At 40.9% G+C, this 17,500-nt stretch overlaps 1 protein-coding gene across 19 annotated transcripts in view; it reads right to left on the reverse strand.

Annotated features, from left to right (window-relative positions):
* The window catches only part of GTDC1 (glycosyltransferase like domain containing 1), a 342,121-nt gene that overhangs the window by 172,208 nt on the left and 152,413 nt on the right, over positions 1–17,500 (reverse strand). For all 19 annotated transcript variants that reach the window (XR_013930064.1, XR_013930065.1, XR_013930066.1 and 16 more), the window contains one exon: positions 1,934–2,043. Coding sequence is in view for 13 of the 19 variants with exons in the window: in XM_080399708.1 (XP_080255834.1) it covers positions 1,934–2,043 (110 nt within the window). In the remaining 6 variants the exon portion in view is untranslated. The remainder of the gene's footprint in view (positions 1–1,933; positions 2,044–17,500) is intronic.

Here is a 17,500-nt window from a genome sequence, read left to right on the forward strand (position 1 = left end):
CGGTCTCAAACCTCTAATTGAAAATGATGCTCGTGCTACATGCGTGAAGATCAAAGACGAGATAGACAAAACAACTGCCACTCTGAAGGAGGAACTTTTGGTTATCCTTGGGATACTTGCCAGCCTTAACTCTTCCACCACCGTCAGAACCCAAGAGCCAGGCACGGAGCTATTTGCTGCCTTCCCAGGGGAGGAACTGCCCTCCAAAGCACACCTGCCTGAAGCCCTAAGTCATACCTCTTGGTTCCTTTACAGCCTGAACTCCAGCTTTAGCACCACTAATAATTAAAGAATTCTTAACTTCCTACTGGATATTTGCCGTCTGCTTTGAACCAAGCTAGTGAAAATCTGGGTTTTCAAATAAATGAACAATTACTGAATTATGAAATACGTTACACACTTCTCTCTTAACAATGACTGTAAACATGACATTTACAATACTGAGGGAATTTGGTCCCATAATTGGAGGGAAAGGAAACACAGTGCCAACAACTTATTATTAAAAAGTATCTGTTAAAAAATCTCTTAAATAGATTTTCAGTAAAGTATGTGCAACAGGTTTTATTGGTACTTGTTAGCAATGACCTGCATATGTCATTTGTATGAATATGGCCTTATCAAATGCATGGTGATGAGACATATTTCACCACGTTGCCCTTTATATAGACTCTATTTATATATGAGGATGAATGAATTGACAAGACAAGAGGTGCGGCATATAGATTTGCTATACTGGCATAAATTTAGGATGATCTACATTATTCATAAGTACTGAAGCCACAAATGAGATATGTAACAACATCCAAAATGAGTGTCAATAGAATCTGTTCCCACAGTGCACCATCATATATTCCTATCTGTCACATATTCCTTATAAATTTCTCCTTCTAAGAAATCTGGTGTGCTCAGTCTGGAAAGCAACGTTGCCTTGGGATCTGTGATATGACTTGCCTGGAAGAACAGGCTTTCAGAAAACTGTCTACAAAGAAGTGGACAGAAAACACAAAGAATTTCCTGCTACCAAATTATTACCTCTTTTTCCAGTCCAGCTGTGCCACACTTGGGGACCCAAAAGTTATTTGGTTCACATCAATTTCTTGGTGCTTTAAAAACCACAAAATCAAACCTAAAACAAGTGAAATATGACCAGTCCAGCAGGCAACAGATACGACAGGACTGACAAATAAACTAATCCCAAGCCTATTTTTGCAGACCAAAGAGGTGGAGGGATGCATGTCTACATTTTGGAAAACATGTATCAGCTAAAACATCAGGTATTTTGCAGCTTGTAAAATGTAGATTTTTAAAGGGTTTAATTTACTACAAGTGCACCCAGTATAGGATTTGATTACTCTCTTTATTGCCACAATATCTCAGGCACAAAGCTGTGTGTATTCAGAAAAAACTCTGTTTCTGTTTCAGATGGGTGAAGCTGTTTACAGAGTAGTGGTTCTCAGAAACCAAGAAACGGAAGGAGCGTGCAAAAGAGTGGTATAAAAACATTAAAGATTAATGACTACTTTCATGCCAGATACAAACCAGAAGCTCTCCACAGAAGTTCTTACCCCTACGTTTGAAAGGGAACTGTTTTCACCTGCTAAAACCTCAGTCTGGATTTCAGATGAGAGACCTTGCCTTGAAAGACTTTGTTTCCTATCTGAACCATCCAATGACTCACACCTATCTACTTAAATAAATATAGAAGTCTTGCTGAAACACAAGTCATAACATCTTGTACTGCCAAGTAAAATAAAAAATGCATACTGTCTTTAATAATTTTCATTTTACAACATTTCAATATTATTTACTTCGCAGCTATGAAGATTTTAAGCATGTCCTTTTCACTAATATGCGAAAATATGTACATGAAAACTACTTCTGGACATATCTATATTATAGTAACTTTACAGTAAAGAAAAAAAAGGAAAGGTACCTGGAATTTCAGTGAAAGCCTCTCCAAGGACGGACACGTGAAAAGGTAGATCTTTCTCTTTCAGTTTCAGCAGAACTTTAAAGAAAGTTTCAGGATCTTTGTCATGTTCCCTTAAAACAAACAGAACTTATCTCAGCATCACTTACATTCACTTGTGAAATTGCTTTTTTTATGTTTATCAGAACTGTATTTCTCTTAAATTGTACTTTTGAGAACCAAATGTCTTCAGCATAATTTCCCTCTTTGCTTACACTGCAGAGCTGAACACTTTCCTCAACCCAGCACTTGGGATCAAACCTCAGTTTCATCAGATTCTTATCTCCCTTTCCTGCCTTCAAATTATGCCCTCACTCTTCAAATTACCAACTCTGAAAGGGAGAAGAGACTGTGTAATCGCTCACCTAGCTGATGGCAAAATCATGTTAAAAAAAGGGCAGGTTAGGTACGGTAGGAAAAAAAAACCTTTTCCCCCCCCCCCCCCCCCCCCCCCTCAAAAAATATGTATATAATTTTCATTACAGTTTACCCCCCTTTTCAGGAGGAATAGGTTAATCAAAAACTTTTGCTAAAACCATAGGATTTCCCAAACTGGAATTTTATGAATCCGTGCCATCCTCCTGAAAAGCTTCAGATCCATTCATTGCTTTAGGCAAAGGAGAAAAGAATAAACCAACACAAGCTTTTTTCTACCTTTAGACTTTCAAGGAGTTATCTGGAAGTTCAACCAGAAAATCAGAAACCTGTACTTATTTCTAATTTCAGCTGAAGATAATACCAAAGGTTTGCATGGCTGTGACACCCAGTGACTTGAAACACAAGGTTGGTTACCTAAACAGAAAATAAAAAGCCAGTTTACTGAACGATCTTCTTCACTAGCAGAGAATGAAAGGTTCAAAAGACACCACAAATGAGCTAAACTCCCCAACTTTGGTAAGTTATATTAAAAATGAGATGATTCCCCCCACTCTCAGGTGAATATTATGTCTTGTGTTTAATTACTCTGCTTTAAATGACTGTATTTCAGACAGATGTGTGCCATATGTCTTTAAAATATTTTGGGTTTACTTATTTTTTAGAAAATTCCAGTTTTCCTTCCTGTCTGAAGGGCAAGTCTACAGCTCAGCTGTCCTGGTGTCTTTCTTCACAGGCTAATTTTGTAGAATGAATCCGTAGGTTTGTCACACCGCTATATGAAATATTAATAATTTTATTGTTCAGGAAATCTGAAGCCAAATGACATCTGCAGCTCTACACGTGTTAATTTCCCATTCAGTCAATATTTTTGGTTTAGGGAATTAAAACAAATTAATCTTTATAATTAATGTAACTTCCCTAGGCCGAGAAATCTTCAGGAATTGTGGCGTTTTCAGAATTCATTGCATTTTCTTAAAATAAAGCCAGACAATAATGACTTTAAGAAGTCCTCCATCTCCCAGATTTGTTTTGTTCCCAATAATAAGGAGGAATGCAACTGCATAAGCTTCGTAATTTGTTTCACATCTGTGAACCAGAGTTTTCACGGCGGTTCCAGTAACCGAAGTGGATACGAGCACTGGCTTGGAGAGAGGATTTCTTCCAGTTGCAAAGATCCCAGAACTGCCTACTAGGTCGCTTGCATCCTCACCCTTAAAACAGCCACCTGTTTCTGGTAGGTAAATTATGTGCAGAAACACGTCGCCAGTATTTTAGGTCCCTCCAAACGCCCAGCTGAAAGAGCCAAAATGGGCTTACAGTAGAGAATTCAGACTTGGCTAGCAGGGAACGTCTCTATCGGAAAAGTCTGCAAGGAAAAGAAGCTTTGATGCTGGGAGCCGGTGTAATTCATGATGATGGTTCCCACTAGCCTCAGTTTCCCCTAGGGTGCTGTTTGGGGGAGTGCCCCTGCCCAGCCCACCCTGCCTCCGATGCCCAGCCACCATGGCTCGTCCCCAGGTGGGCTGAAAGACCCCGTGCGCAGAGCAGGCAGCCTCCACAGACAGCCACGACGCTTACAGGGATCCTTCCAAGCTCTTCACAGCCCCGCTATCGGCTTTACTGTCACAAAAAGTCCTTCCAGCAAAGGATATGCTTTCCCTCTCCCTTTCCAGAAGAGACCAGGGGTCCTGGAGGCAGCCAAAAGTGGAGGATGCTGTTGGAGCCACATTGTCAAGGAGCTGGCAGGAGAACACGGAGCCTTACAGCTCGTTGAAGCCACATAAGCTGCACATATTTAGGAAAACTGATAGGAATTGGAAGTTGCAGCTTTGTTTAATAGGTGGGGAAGAACAGAAGGAAAATTTGGCACCCAGAAGGAATGCTGAAAGGGGAAACGCTTCCTCTGCACTGGAGCCTCTCTTATGGGTTTTCTGCTGTAGGTGATCCTCCTTCCATATCCCCTTTTAAAATATTTTGCTTTTATGCGATACTGACAGATTTTAATTACTCGTTTTGTGAAACTCTTAGCTTTTCTATTTGGGAGGTCATATTTGATTTATCAGCTCCTGTGATGCTTCCACACCACACCGTTTTATTTTCAGTTAAGACCTACAGAACACTTCCAGCCCATTCACATACACATCACAATGCAGTATTACTCTTGCAAGTTAGTAAAGGTAGAGCTGCTCCTGGTAGAAAGCAATAAATAGTACAAGACCACCTCTTTACTGCATCAAAAAGAAGAGAGCTCTGTTTCTTGGCTGACATGGAGAAAATCATATACAATCCAGTCTGCCTTACTCAGCAACAACTGCTAAACACACCAGATTGCCATAGCAGTGATCGTGGAAAAAGATGAACACAATATGGAATGTCTGTTCTGTAAAGATCTGCTCAAAATGATGTGCACTTTTGGCTGCATCTGTTGCATTTTTGAGCTTTATTAAACAGTATTAATTATATATACTCCTTTTCCTTAAAAGAAGTGAAAAACTGTACGAAACCCTGATATTAAAATGCAAACTTTTGTTTTAAGATACTATGTTTGGGAAAAAATCAAGCTAATATGATTCTGGGCTCTGGCTTTGTTGTTCAGTTTAGGTATTTGAAATGCTCTTGTATTTTTAGTTGATTTGATATGCATCTGGTAAAGGAAAAATAAAAACTGGGCATGGTATGAAGATGCTCTGAATTTCATCATAAGAACACGAAAACAACAGAATGACCAAACTCCAGCTGCAAATGCCACAAAACAGACCTAGGCACCATACCTACACTCCAATTTGACAGCACTGCTGTTGGAGACATTCAATCTCCACATATAGATACTTCACACTGCATCTTTTTACCCAGTAGTTTTTTTTGGTGGTTTGTTTTTTTTTTTTTTTTTTTTTTTTTTGAGTCTAAAACATTTTAAGAAAGCCATCTGAAGTCTCTCTTATGAACTGGCTGAGGTTTAGTGGTCTGGGTGTGGGAACGTGGTCCAGGGTTCAGCCTGATTTAGTAGCTTCCCTTTTGTAATCTGAAATAAAACTTTTCAAGACTGTCCTTGAAACGGGGAACGGGAGGGAGCAGCAGCACCAGTATTGAGCCTCCATTATCTCTGCCTTAGATTTTCTGTTTATAAAATGGGTGTGTTATTTTTTCAGCACAGAAGGATGCTGTCAGGATTAATTGATGACTTGACATCTCTCTTTTCAGCCTAAAATGATTTTTAAAAAGTAACTTCATAGCACTATGATGATGTTCCTCTATACAATCAACGGTACCAAAACACCCTCCTGCTATTCAGGGATATTGTGAATTCAGCCCGAGCCCTTGCGCCTTACCTATTGCTGTAACTGGAAGAAGAAAGCACAGAGACTGGCTAAACTGGAGTTATTCCCTGGGGCTGCAGGATACCCATATCCCCGACCAGTGATGGGAAACATGAAAAAAAAGGAGAAAAAAAAGGAAAAATGTAGCCCTTTACATTATTCAGTGCATATTCATCTCCTGGATTTGAGTGAAATTCAGTAAGAGACCCATATGGTCTTCTGCGACTTAAGTTTAATTTTTTAAATATATGTAAACTTATCATACATGGTGATAATCGCAGTTATTTAGAATTTGGAGAAAGACTCATCTAGCTATGCAATTAAAAAGGAGAAGAGTTGTGGAAAAGAGACAGGACTTGCTCAAAAGGGCAAAATAAATGCAGTCTGTTTTAAAAAAAAATATTAAAACATAGGGTTTATAAAGTGTACAGAATGCTTGTGATAGCAACAGCCCTGTCGTGCCATCTCTTAAGGTGCTACATATTCTGACAGGGTTACAAATAAGCTCAGCTAAAAGCAATATTAAAAGGGTTGATCTTAATCTTCTTAGTACATTTAGCATGGGAGATTTTCAGCAGTAGAGAATCCCAAATTGTGAGGCCATGCAGTAATATTTCACTTTTTATAATGCCTTAAATCCAAGCAATTCACATGGGGTGCATCTCCTTCTGCCTCCCCGTTTCATAAAATCACCTGAATGTCTGATGGGCAAAGGTGAGAAATGGCAATGCTAAAACAGGTACAAAATCTTCAGAAGTAGCATTTTAAATTTTTTTAAAATTTTTATTTTCTAGCAAGAGCTAGAAGACGGATTTCTGCCTACCTGCAATTATTGCTAGAAAATGGCTGATAAAACAGGCCACTGAAGGATCACTCATTATTTATGAAGCTGGGCAGCAGTCGTGGCGAGCCAAGAGACACCCGGGCAGGAGCGAACGGGAGCGGGGACATCAGCCAGGGAAAGGCACAGCCGCAGCAGAGCACAGGGAAGATGTGAGGGGCAGGGATGGGGATGAGGAAGTCTGTGAGCACAGAATCAGTAATTAAAAGTGAAGAAAATGAAGTTTCTAAGACACAGACCTTGAAGTGGATAACACTGGTCCTTTGGTTTTGGGGAAGTGAAATAGCGAGGACTGAGTTTGGCAGCAAACGGAGTAGACGAGATGGGCAAAACAATGTAAAGGGGAAGAGAAACACAAGAAGGAAAAAAAAGAAAAACAACAAATACTCAAGTTGAAAGCTAAAAAATGATGGCATATCCAAACCCAGCGGGAAAAAGATAAATATAGGGGAAAATAGAAGAGAAAAGGGAAAAGACATAGGCTTGAGAAAAATGAAAGAACACAGTAAAATCAGACTTGGCGATAGAGAGAAGCTGCAGAGAGCACTGGAGTGCGCTATTGGTGATAGAAAAAAAAAAACAAAAAACAACCTAAACACAGTAAAGATATAAATTAGGAAGCAAAAATAAAACTGCATGGTAATTAAAGGAGGAGAACCAAAAAGGAGGAGAATAAGGAAGGCAAAGGCACACGGTGGCGCAAGCAGGGAAGCACGGTGTGGTGAGGATGGAGAACAAAAGCACCGTGGAGGAAAAGGCGGAAAATCTGCACAATCCCTTGTAAAAATTGACATTTTTGAAAGAATGCACGTGAAGACAAGCACAGGCAGTCACTGCTGCTGCGAGGCGGGTGCTACCCCTCTGTCGCACCTCCAGCCAGGAGCTGGAAGGTGCCTTTATCCCAGGAACGTTCCTCGTTTGGGGGATAACAGCAGGAACTTGAGGTCCCGTACTGCTCTGACTGATACAGTACAGACTTGGGGAGGGTGATGAAGGATGCCACAGGCTGATAAGAGACCTCACATGACATCAGCCTCCTGTTGACCCTGTATCTGTCCAGGGCATTCTCCAGAAGTGAACAGCCGCACATGAATGAATGGCACGGCCCTTGCGTGTGCACTGCCGAACTCAATGCGGGGCTCCATTTCATGTCAGACCTCACTGAAACACCGCTATTGGGGATTTTTTTCACCACATTATACTATTCACCATATCACGTATCGATATTTTACATGCGATCTTGAGCTCAGAAACATCTGAATATAGGTTTATTATCATCCAATACTGTTAGAAAGTAGCCGTGCAGTCACAAAAAAATAAGCCTGGCCTTCAAAGACAAGAATTGCAGAGTTCTGGTCTTTTCCTGACACTGATTTCCCACGAGACGGCTCTGCCTAGGTTTCCGTACAGTTTTACAGAAGCTTTCATTTACAGAAATGTGGTGAGGATCGGAGTTAGTAAATACTTCAGGAGGATAATATTCTTCCTAAAGTAAGAGGACTTGTGTTACAAGCCTATTCGATATATCACATGATATACATTCTTGTAATTATTTTCACGGAGGACAGAGGACTTTCCTAAACCATATTACTTTAATATACATTTTCTATGTCAAGACTGGGGGGGGGGGGGACACACAACAACAAAAAAATATTAAAATTCTAATACCAAGTTCCTGGTAACAAAGCTCATGATAACTGCAAAAGAAGAAATATTACTGCCAGGAAAGAGCTATTAGAAAAGAAATGGGAAAAAGAAATAACTATGAAAATGCAAACATGAAGGAAAAGCTAATTGCTTTCCATTTATTCAATTTATCACAGTATTTTTCCATCTTTTTACATTTCCAAAATGAGGTAGAGGTAGACTGTAAATATGTAGTTAAGTCCAATGAGTTTTCTTTTTCAGCTGATACGCTTACAAAATGTCTTTGCTGTAATTGTGCCTCTAAACATTGTCTGGCATCATCAGCATCAAAAGTTACCACAGTATCTAATACCCCCTCGGTTAATAGAAAATGGAGTCAAGTAGAAGAAAATGTTTTTGCCTAAGTGTCACTGAAAAAGCACCCTACAGAATAAATTCCAGCTAGCAATTTCGAGGTCCTACAAGCTAAAAAGGTCTCAATCCTTGCTTGTGCTGGCAAAACACACCTCCACAAGCCAAGGAATTTTAAAAAATGGCACTAGAGAGGCAACAGGCAGCCAAACAGGTCTGGCAAATACAGTGTTTTATTTTCTATTATAGCCCGTGACGTATTTACAGTGAGGAGTGTGTATTTTACCTTCTGATTTTTTTCAAATTGCTGGCCTAAGAAAAATGGGTGGCATTTTGCTTTACGCTGGAAAAGCATTTTCTCCTATCTTGTGTTATCTAGAAGAGATTCATAAAAAAAAGAACCTTGGGAGTTTATTGTTTAGATTCTTCTTCTCCCCTCACAATTCATGAAGCAAAAACTCAAAATAAAATATTGTGCATTCTCGAACCAAAGAAACCTCAGGATCAGCATCAGTCATTGAGCCTCCTGCTTATTTCCTAAAGAGAGATTAACCTTTGAAGACAAAGACCGGCGTTTGGTCTCAGTTACCTTGGTGTAAAAATCAATGTGCTTTCACTCAATGCCTTTTTATTTCTTTTATTCCAATTTGGCGAACCTAGCTTTTCACAAGTCTAGGATTCAGATAAAAAACATTTCAGTCAAATTTGCAACACAATCCAGTAACTGCTATGGACTACCCCACACAGCTTCTTTAAAAAATAAAATAAAATAAAATAAACAAAATAAAACAAAACAAAAAAAACCAAAATAAAATAAAATAAAATAAAACTTCCTTTTGTGTTCCAAAGGTAACGTTAACAAATGGTTTCCTGTTGTCAGGAGGAGAGACAAAATAATCTGAGTGACCCTGACAGCCCTAATAACCATACACAATATATCCTATTCCAATTCAACATACTACAAAAAAAGTCGTGTCGTGGTAATAATGGATGAATATTCATGATTAATTATCATGAATATGATATTAAGTGGATAAAAATCGACTCAGGCGGTTCCCTGGAAGAACAGAAGAAGAATCAGATATACATTACTACACATTTTATTTGCCTGGGAATGGCAATCCCCCCATATCCAAGACCCTGCGGCCCCTCTGTGATTTCCACGGTGGACTCACATCACCAAACAACAACTACTTAAAATACTCCACCAGCTACCCTGCCTAGGTCAAAACGTCAGTCCTGGGCCTTAGTGAGTAACATGAGAGGAATTAGCTCAGGTACGTAGGATAACTCCTCCTTTTTGGAGTTGCGAAGCTGTCATCTCCACGGCTGAAACTCCTAAGCAGCAACTTCCTTGGCACCAAGACCAAGGCTTCAAACTCGTTATTCAACAAGATTAAAGTAACTACTACACATCGCGCTGCTTTCAGAATAAGGAGTCAACTCATTTCGTTGAGTCAGGTTTTGCAGATATACAACTGAGAAAAAGCGGAGATCAGAGGATAATGGAAGGAAAAAAAGGATGAAAACATGGAGAAAAGGAGAGCAGGGGAGAAGGAGGGAAAGAGAGAAGAAAGTCAAACAGTTGCAGTGTGGTTAGAAGAGGAAACCAATTAAAATGAGCTTTGAAGGAATACACCTAACCCTCCTAGCACTGATGAAAATAAGGAGGAATATTAGATCACTTGCTTATGAAGCATTTGATTTTCGTCTCTTAGAGGGTGTCCACCTCCTTTGGTCAGGGTTGCTGCGAATTACAAGGGGGCTGGTAGCACTGTGTGTTAAGTTTCACTGGGACTTCTTATTACAAAACCTCTTCTGTCCTTGCTTATGCTGTTTCCCAAGACTGAGGCTATCTTGCACTATCATCTTCTAGAAAAGTTCTGCCAGAAGTTTTCCAGAACATCCAAAGAACAAGATTTTTTTAAAAAAAACAACCCAAAACACTTCCTAGTAAAACTGCAAAATGTATCTTGCATATATTAAATTTCAAATAAGCCTCTGTTTTATGTATTTTGTCTCTTTGGTTTAGAGTAAGAACTGAATATACGGATGCGTTTGATTTTGAGTCAAAGATAGGGGTTTTGTTGCGTGTGTTGAAAGGCTTCCTAAAAATGTAGCTAAGCCTTTGAGAAAATTCCTTTTGTGCTGGTCACTGAAAGGTCCACGTGTCTTGGGCGCACCTTAGGCTAAAGCTGAGTGAGACATTCCTAACATCACAGGTCAGGCTGCCAAAACCAGGCAGGATCTAACATCTGAACTGAAAGCACAGATCTCGCCTGCACTTCCAATGATTCCTCTGTCTTCAGTATAAAATTACTGGACTTTGCAGAATAAAGAACTGTTTTATATGCATTGAAAATAGGGAACAACAAGAAAACGGAAGATTTGGTTAAGAAAATAAAGCAGTGTAAGAGATGGGTTGAAGAGGCAGAAAGCGGTAATGGCAATGTGTGCTTCTCCAGTTTGACTAAAACTCTTAGATGTGGACCAGAAAAACGCAGAGGACAAATAAGATCTGATCAATATGATCAGCTATGCAAGAATCGCATGGCAAAGCAATCCTGACCTGAGTGAAGAAGTAAAGAGCATGGGGAAAATATACAACACGAGGCCAGCTCATACGCGGCAAAATGTGAAACCAGTATAACAGACCAAGAGGACAACACAGTCAAGCTGGGCAACGGGGCTTAGGAGAAAATGGGACCAAGGTGAGGTAGAAGGTCCCTTGCACAGGCAGGGAGTGTAATGATGCAGACAGAGAAAGGCTGAGAAACTAAAGAAGAGCAAGATGCAAATTGGCTGCACAAGGAGACTACACCCGAGAAGATGCCCGAGGAACTGAGCCTGGCAGAGACACAAGAAAGAGGTCTGAAAGAGAAAGGTCCAGACCAGCTTGGGTAAATGGAGCAGGAAAGGCATTTCACGGTGACAGGAGCCTCGAGAGGACTCCTTAGTCCCACCAGCTCACATGCGTTTCTGCCCAAAGACCTGGGTTTCACAGTTGTACAGACACCATAAAACGAGTTCCCCATCATGGAAAAAGGGAGAGCCAAGCTCACTGGAGCTTTCATGGCAAACTAGGATACATCTATCCCAAACTTCAACAATCGTCAAATGCCCAGGTGATGCAGCTGTAGCCTTACAGTAACTCAAAATCAGTTTTTCAGCCGTGGCCGAAGCATTTATTGTAATAGGCTTTGGAAGACAGCCCTGAAGTGGTTGCTCTGCAAGCGTCTGGAGAGCAGAGAGGGAATGAAGGAGGAAGGTTTCTGCACGGGATATTTGAAGCAGAATCTTGATGCTATTTAACTTTTTCCCTTATATTTAAGAAAACAGATGCAAATGGTGCAAAACCATTCCACGGAGTGGAAACCACTGGCAGGCTTGAATTTTACTTATCAGTAGCAGTGCTCTCACTCATACCGTGGTTTCCTACGTGGAGGCCAGGGAAGATGCTGCTTCAGCCTTGACTTTACAGGAGTGGAAAAAGGCTTTACACCAAATTGCTCAAAATGCGATGAGAAGCAGAATTGGGCCACAAAGCTTACAGTAGAGTGCTTAGTAGAAGTGAAAGCACTAAGTGTATTTGGGGAAACAGTGAGTAAAAATATAAGTTTTATTTTAGTAAGATCCTGTTTTGCCCTATTAAGTTCTCCAGTATCAGAATGAAGTCTGCTAAAAGTTAGTAAATAAAGGCTTTCAGGAGAGCTTTATTAAATCACTTGTGACTTATCAAGTTAAAACTCCCACACAGATATCTTAATAAAACTTTCAGAGAATATATTTATTTTTCCTGGAAATCAGAACCCAATTACTAAGTACAGGAGTTACTGTCGGCTACACCACTGATCAGCTTTCTGTAAATAGAATATTTACCAACAACTTCAATTACTTCTCTAAAGTTTCGGTTTCTGAAGGTCAAATAACTATGTAACTGCTTAATAAAGAAGCAAAGAAGTACCTCTAAATATCTCCAAGCTCTGATGGGCTTATATTCTGCTCCTTAGGTGAGGTATTAGCAAAGCTTATTTATTTTCATTTCCAAGGCTTTTATTTGCTCATTCCCTTGTGGTAAAGCTGATTTCCATGATGATTCCCTTCTTAATTTTAATACCCTTTTTACTCATCATATAGACCTAAGAATTTTCCATAAAATAATGAAACCCTTCCAAAGGAAATGAAGACAACTAGGAGAGGAAAGTAAACTACAGCTTACTTTTTTTTTTCTTTTTTCAATTAATTGATCCACAGTCACATGCATATATGAAAGATTTTTTTTAATGAAAGGAAAATAAGGTTAATTAACATAAAACCCCTTACTCCTTGAGATGTTGAATTTTGTATTTTATCCATGCTGCCTTAAGTGCCTTGATTTCCCAGTAATGACCTAGTTCTCCTAATGAGTAACATTAACCCCTGGCTGTAGCTGTCCAGGACTTAATTGTCAACTGGAGCTGAAATAGGAGAGTTTGCCGATCAGCAGGTATGTGGTATATTAACTCATGTCATTTCAGACCCTAATAAATAAATCTGTTGCTAAGGCAACAGGAAGATCAGCTGTATCACTTTTTTCTATCCATCCACCCCTCCACCCCACCCCCCTTTTTAAAGGAAACTGCCTTTCACACCGAGCTTTTAAAAAAGGAAATTAACTAAATGTAACCGTAATGAGAAGACATATCGTCTCTCATCTCAGAAATGTATCTACATCAATGAAAAAAGGCATTCAAAAAGAAGACTGCTTTCTACTGTGACCAGGGTAACTGAAATTATTTCCCTCAACTGATGGAATGCAATTTGAAGTATGCATCTGAGCGAAAACGGATCGCAAAATATTTTAGCTCTTTGTATTTCGGAGATAGTTCCCCACTCCGTGAGTACACTGCTGATGCCAACAGAGCAAACTGCTTCAACTATGAATCAGGAACCCAGGCAACTGGAACCGTAGGAAAACAAATACCACTCCAACCCAAATACCTTCACTATCCTCTGTGACTATTTCAGCACGATTGGCAGACATGCAATCTTTTGGAAAGCTAAAAAATACTCCATTTTTGGCTCATCAGATTCACCTGGTAATGAAAATATAAGTCCCTGACTTAAACATAGATGTCTTTGCTCCTCCCTGTCCCACAGAGGCAGCTACCTGCTTCTTGCCCTGGAAAAGCAAGAGGAAGCTGAGGCAACACAAATACATCTTGAAGACACATGTGATCTGGTGAGTAAAAGCTGGCAACTCACCTTCTGCCTCCATTTCTCTACCTCTAAGCTTGGATCCTGAATACTGCTGTTTGAGACCAACAGATTCTAGATCTTCTAGAGAGGTAAAGCATACACAAGTGTAGGCAGAACATCCATTTTTGTGTTCCGCAAGGTTTGGGAGGAAGATCTGGCTACTCTTTGTCTGGGGATGACGCACTGCTGAGGTCCCTCAGCACCCCACAGGTCAATGTCACAGCCCTCACTTAATTCTTGCCCTTCTATCACAGGATGTATTTGTCTTAAAATTTTCAAAATTGATTTACATTTAGTTTGGGACTACAGGACAGTTGTTCTGAATCTCTAGTTACCCAGATCTCGATCAGAGATCAGGTAGGAAGGGAACTGAAGAGAGGTTCATAAAGCTAATTATCGCCCCTGGAACACTTACTATAAGCTCTGCCCATACTATAAACAATGAAAAAAAAACCACAAAAAAAACCTACTCAAAATTGTATCTGGCTTTTTAGCTGAAGAATACAGAGGTGATACAAAGCATCTTTTTTTGCCATTATCAGAATGAAGGGATGTTTTCTTCTCTGGACTATCAACTTCTTATAGACTTTGAGAAAATATGCTATATAAACGATGGAAAAAGTGATGCTGAGATGTCCACTGTAGCAGAACTTTTGCATCTGAGAGGTCTTCATGACATGGTGAATATTTCTACAAGCTCTTAAAAACACTGGATCAAGGAACAGTGCATCTTCCACTGGAAGGGTTCAATACCCCACACCCCCAGCTAAGGGAAGAAATGTCAAGGTTAGACTTCACTGAAGGAACCAACAAAAGCCAGATAGTTCCAAACTGCCCTTCCAGCTAACATCGAAATTGGAACGCCTCACAGTATTTCATTAACTTTCTTATTTGCTACTTATAAAAAAACAGTATCTGCCCTCAAACTTAACTCCAGCTTGCAGGAAAGTGAAGTCAGACTATTTTCCTTTTGCTCCAAGGTGCTCAAGAATTGATGGTGTCAACTTCTACTTAATCAGACGTCTCTGCATATGCTTTCGTGGCCCTCGTTCATTCACCACGTGTCATCTGTACTGCAGCCCTGGTGACTGCTGTTTTCTTTGGGAGTATTAGATCACTTTTCTTAGACCCTTCTAAAAAGTTTCCGTTTTGAAATTGTATTTTACATCCTATGGGCTTTTTATCGTATCCGGAACCTTTTAGTTAAGGCTGTACAAACACTGCATTAAAGTAAAGAATGCATTTTAAGCCTTTGTTTCAGTCTGTCATGTCTACCCACCACTTTCACCTTTTTGGATTACATTTCCCAGGATCAGTTGCTTTTCAAAGATGAGGTTTCCCTGCAGGAGCACACTCCCCATTTAGCGTGGATCTGGAGCCCAACTCTCCACTGCTTTCCCGTGCAAAGGGGCAAACCAGACCCAGCCAGCTGTGCCTTCCCTGGAACGGGGGATCCACTTTCCTTTGACAACATCCAGCCTCTGCCCTCCTCACATGACACAGCATAGAGTGGCCAGCTGGCAGGGTGGAGTAGGACCACGGTCCTTCTACACGCTCTCTGCACGCTGTTTACTAAATTGAGGATGCCTGTTGAGGCCAACAGCATTTATGGGTACTCCGAGGTGATTTGTAGATGGAGCACCCACTCTTCCACCTTTTACTGTCCTGCCATACCTGCATCTTGATGGGGTAAACCTTGGTCCAAAATATTCCACAATGTGAGGAAAATATGGCTTAGGTGCAGATTCACTGCATTCTCCAATGTCTCTGCATGAAATAGTGTTGAATTCTGAATTCAAAGGCAAACATGACTACACAAATGCTGTATTGCACTGCAAACGTGACTAGGTGCAACTATTAAAAAAATGCATTTCCAGGCTCTTCTTCCTCCAGCTTGTAGAGAAGTTGTGCTCAGCTCACTGATGGAGAGCGCCGCTCACAGAAGGCACTGCCTGGGACAAGCCCTTTCCAAGGACTTGCTCCTCAGTGGAGGTGACCAGGTCCTCACGGTGGGCAGCCACAAGTTCGTACAGCACACGGTGATGACAAAACCACCTTTTCTCCACGGACTCATTTCTTTGTGAGACTCGACATTAAAAACAGGCAACCAGACACGGCGCTATCTCCGTACACACCATTTTCCCTGAGACCATTAATCTTCAGATAATTTTTGCAATCTAGATTTTTTCTTCTGAATTTTCTCATCGCGACTTCCACCGCTGTTCCTCCCACTCCCATATCTCCAGCCCCATGTCCTTCCCCACACTCTTGTCACACGCTGGTACATACGACACAAGATAACAGGCTTATCTGATCTTCCATGTGAATTGATAGCAGCTATTTGTTTGCATCTGTGTGCAAATTCTCGCAGATTCCCCGTGTGATCTTTTATCACACCCATACAATTAGGGGAAGAAGAATTGATTTCTGACAACTTTCTCTTATCAAGTCTTTAACTGCTGAGATGATACAGCACACATGGGCAAAAAGTAAAAAAAACATAAGGCTCGGGTAAATGCCTTGAGTTAAAAGAAGCACTACAGGTCTTCTCCATGAAAGAGAGAAGTAAAGAGCCTCCAACCTTTCTAATTACATACGTGTCACCTGGATGACATGACTGTGGTTGGGGGTACAGCAGGTTTGCAGTTTCACACATCCACTGTCACGCTCAGGTGCAGAAGGAGCTGAGGAACATGCTGGTGCACCCCAATTACAGCAAAAATAGCTTTGGTACATGTCCGCCGCCTTGCCACAGGGCAGTGAGAGGGATCATGTACACATATCAATGCTGACGGGCTAGTTTCTGGGGGGGGGAAGAGGAGGATCGTGCCCCACCAGTCACAGCCATCTCAATATACTCATCCTTCACCAAACAGATGTTTTATCACCTTGCAATGAAAACCTATGGGACACTACAAAGTTCTGACCAAACGTAGGAACTTTGTCCACCAACCACCAGAATTTTTCTCTCCGTTTCCAGCAAAGCCCCTCTGCACAAAGGGCAGAGTAATTCCTTGGCTAGAAAGCATCTCAGAAACCCATTGCAGCCTGCTATCCGGACCCTCGGCCATAAGTCATTTCTATTAGCAGCGCCCTGCTATAGATGTTTATAACAAAACGTTAAAGACTTGGTGAGAAAGGAGAAAAATTACTCTGTGGAGAACCTAGCAACTTGTGCTAAAATACCATCAGTTATTTATCTGCTGTCGGCAGAGGTTGCACACTGTAATCCTCGGCAGGCTTGGATCAGTGGGGATGGGGAGCCAGGGCAGGGGCTGTTCACATGCAAAGACATTTACAGCGAGAACGTGTCTGCTAGAGAATGGTGTTTTCGATTCTGATGCATTTCCAAGTGGGCAGGGCCTACGTTGGGTTGACAGCGGGAGAGGCGTTGGGGCTAATGCCATGTTTTAGGGCGCTGCAGTCCCCGCGAAGCGCTAATGCAGTGAGCTCAGCATCACTTCGTTTGGAGAGGGTTTCTGTAACAACAGCACGACTTCACAAAGATTATTATTTTTTTTTATGGTTTAGCCGAAAGGGTTTTTTGTTAGGTGAAGGGAAACACAGGAACATTAAAAAAAAGAAATAAATCTTCCTTCTTTCCCCCCCTGCCCCCCCCCAAAAATGTAAAACACATGTAAATCATCAGGGTAGACAATGGTCATTAAGTATTATTGTATAGGACAGTATCTGCGAGCGCTTTGTGCTGGAATACAAGCAGGATACCACTGCCAATGTTTTACAGACAGAAACCCCACT

The sequence above is a fragment of the Falco punctatus genome, assembly GCF_963210335.1.
Source record: "Falco punctatus genome assembly, chromosome: 8".
NCBI lineage: Eukaryota > Metazoa > Chordata > Aves > Falconiformes > Falconidae > Falco > Falco punctatus.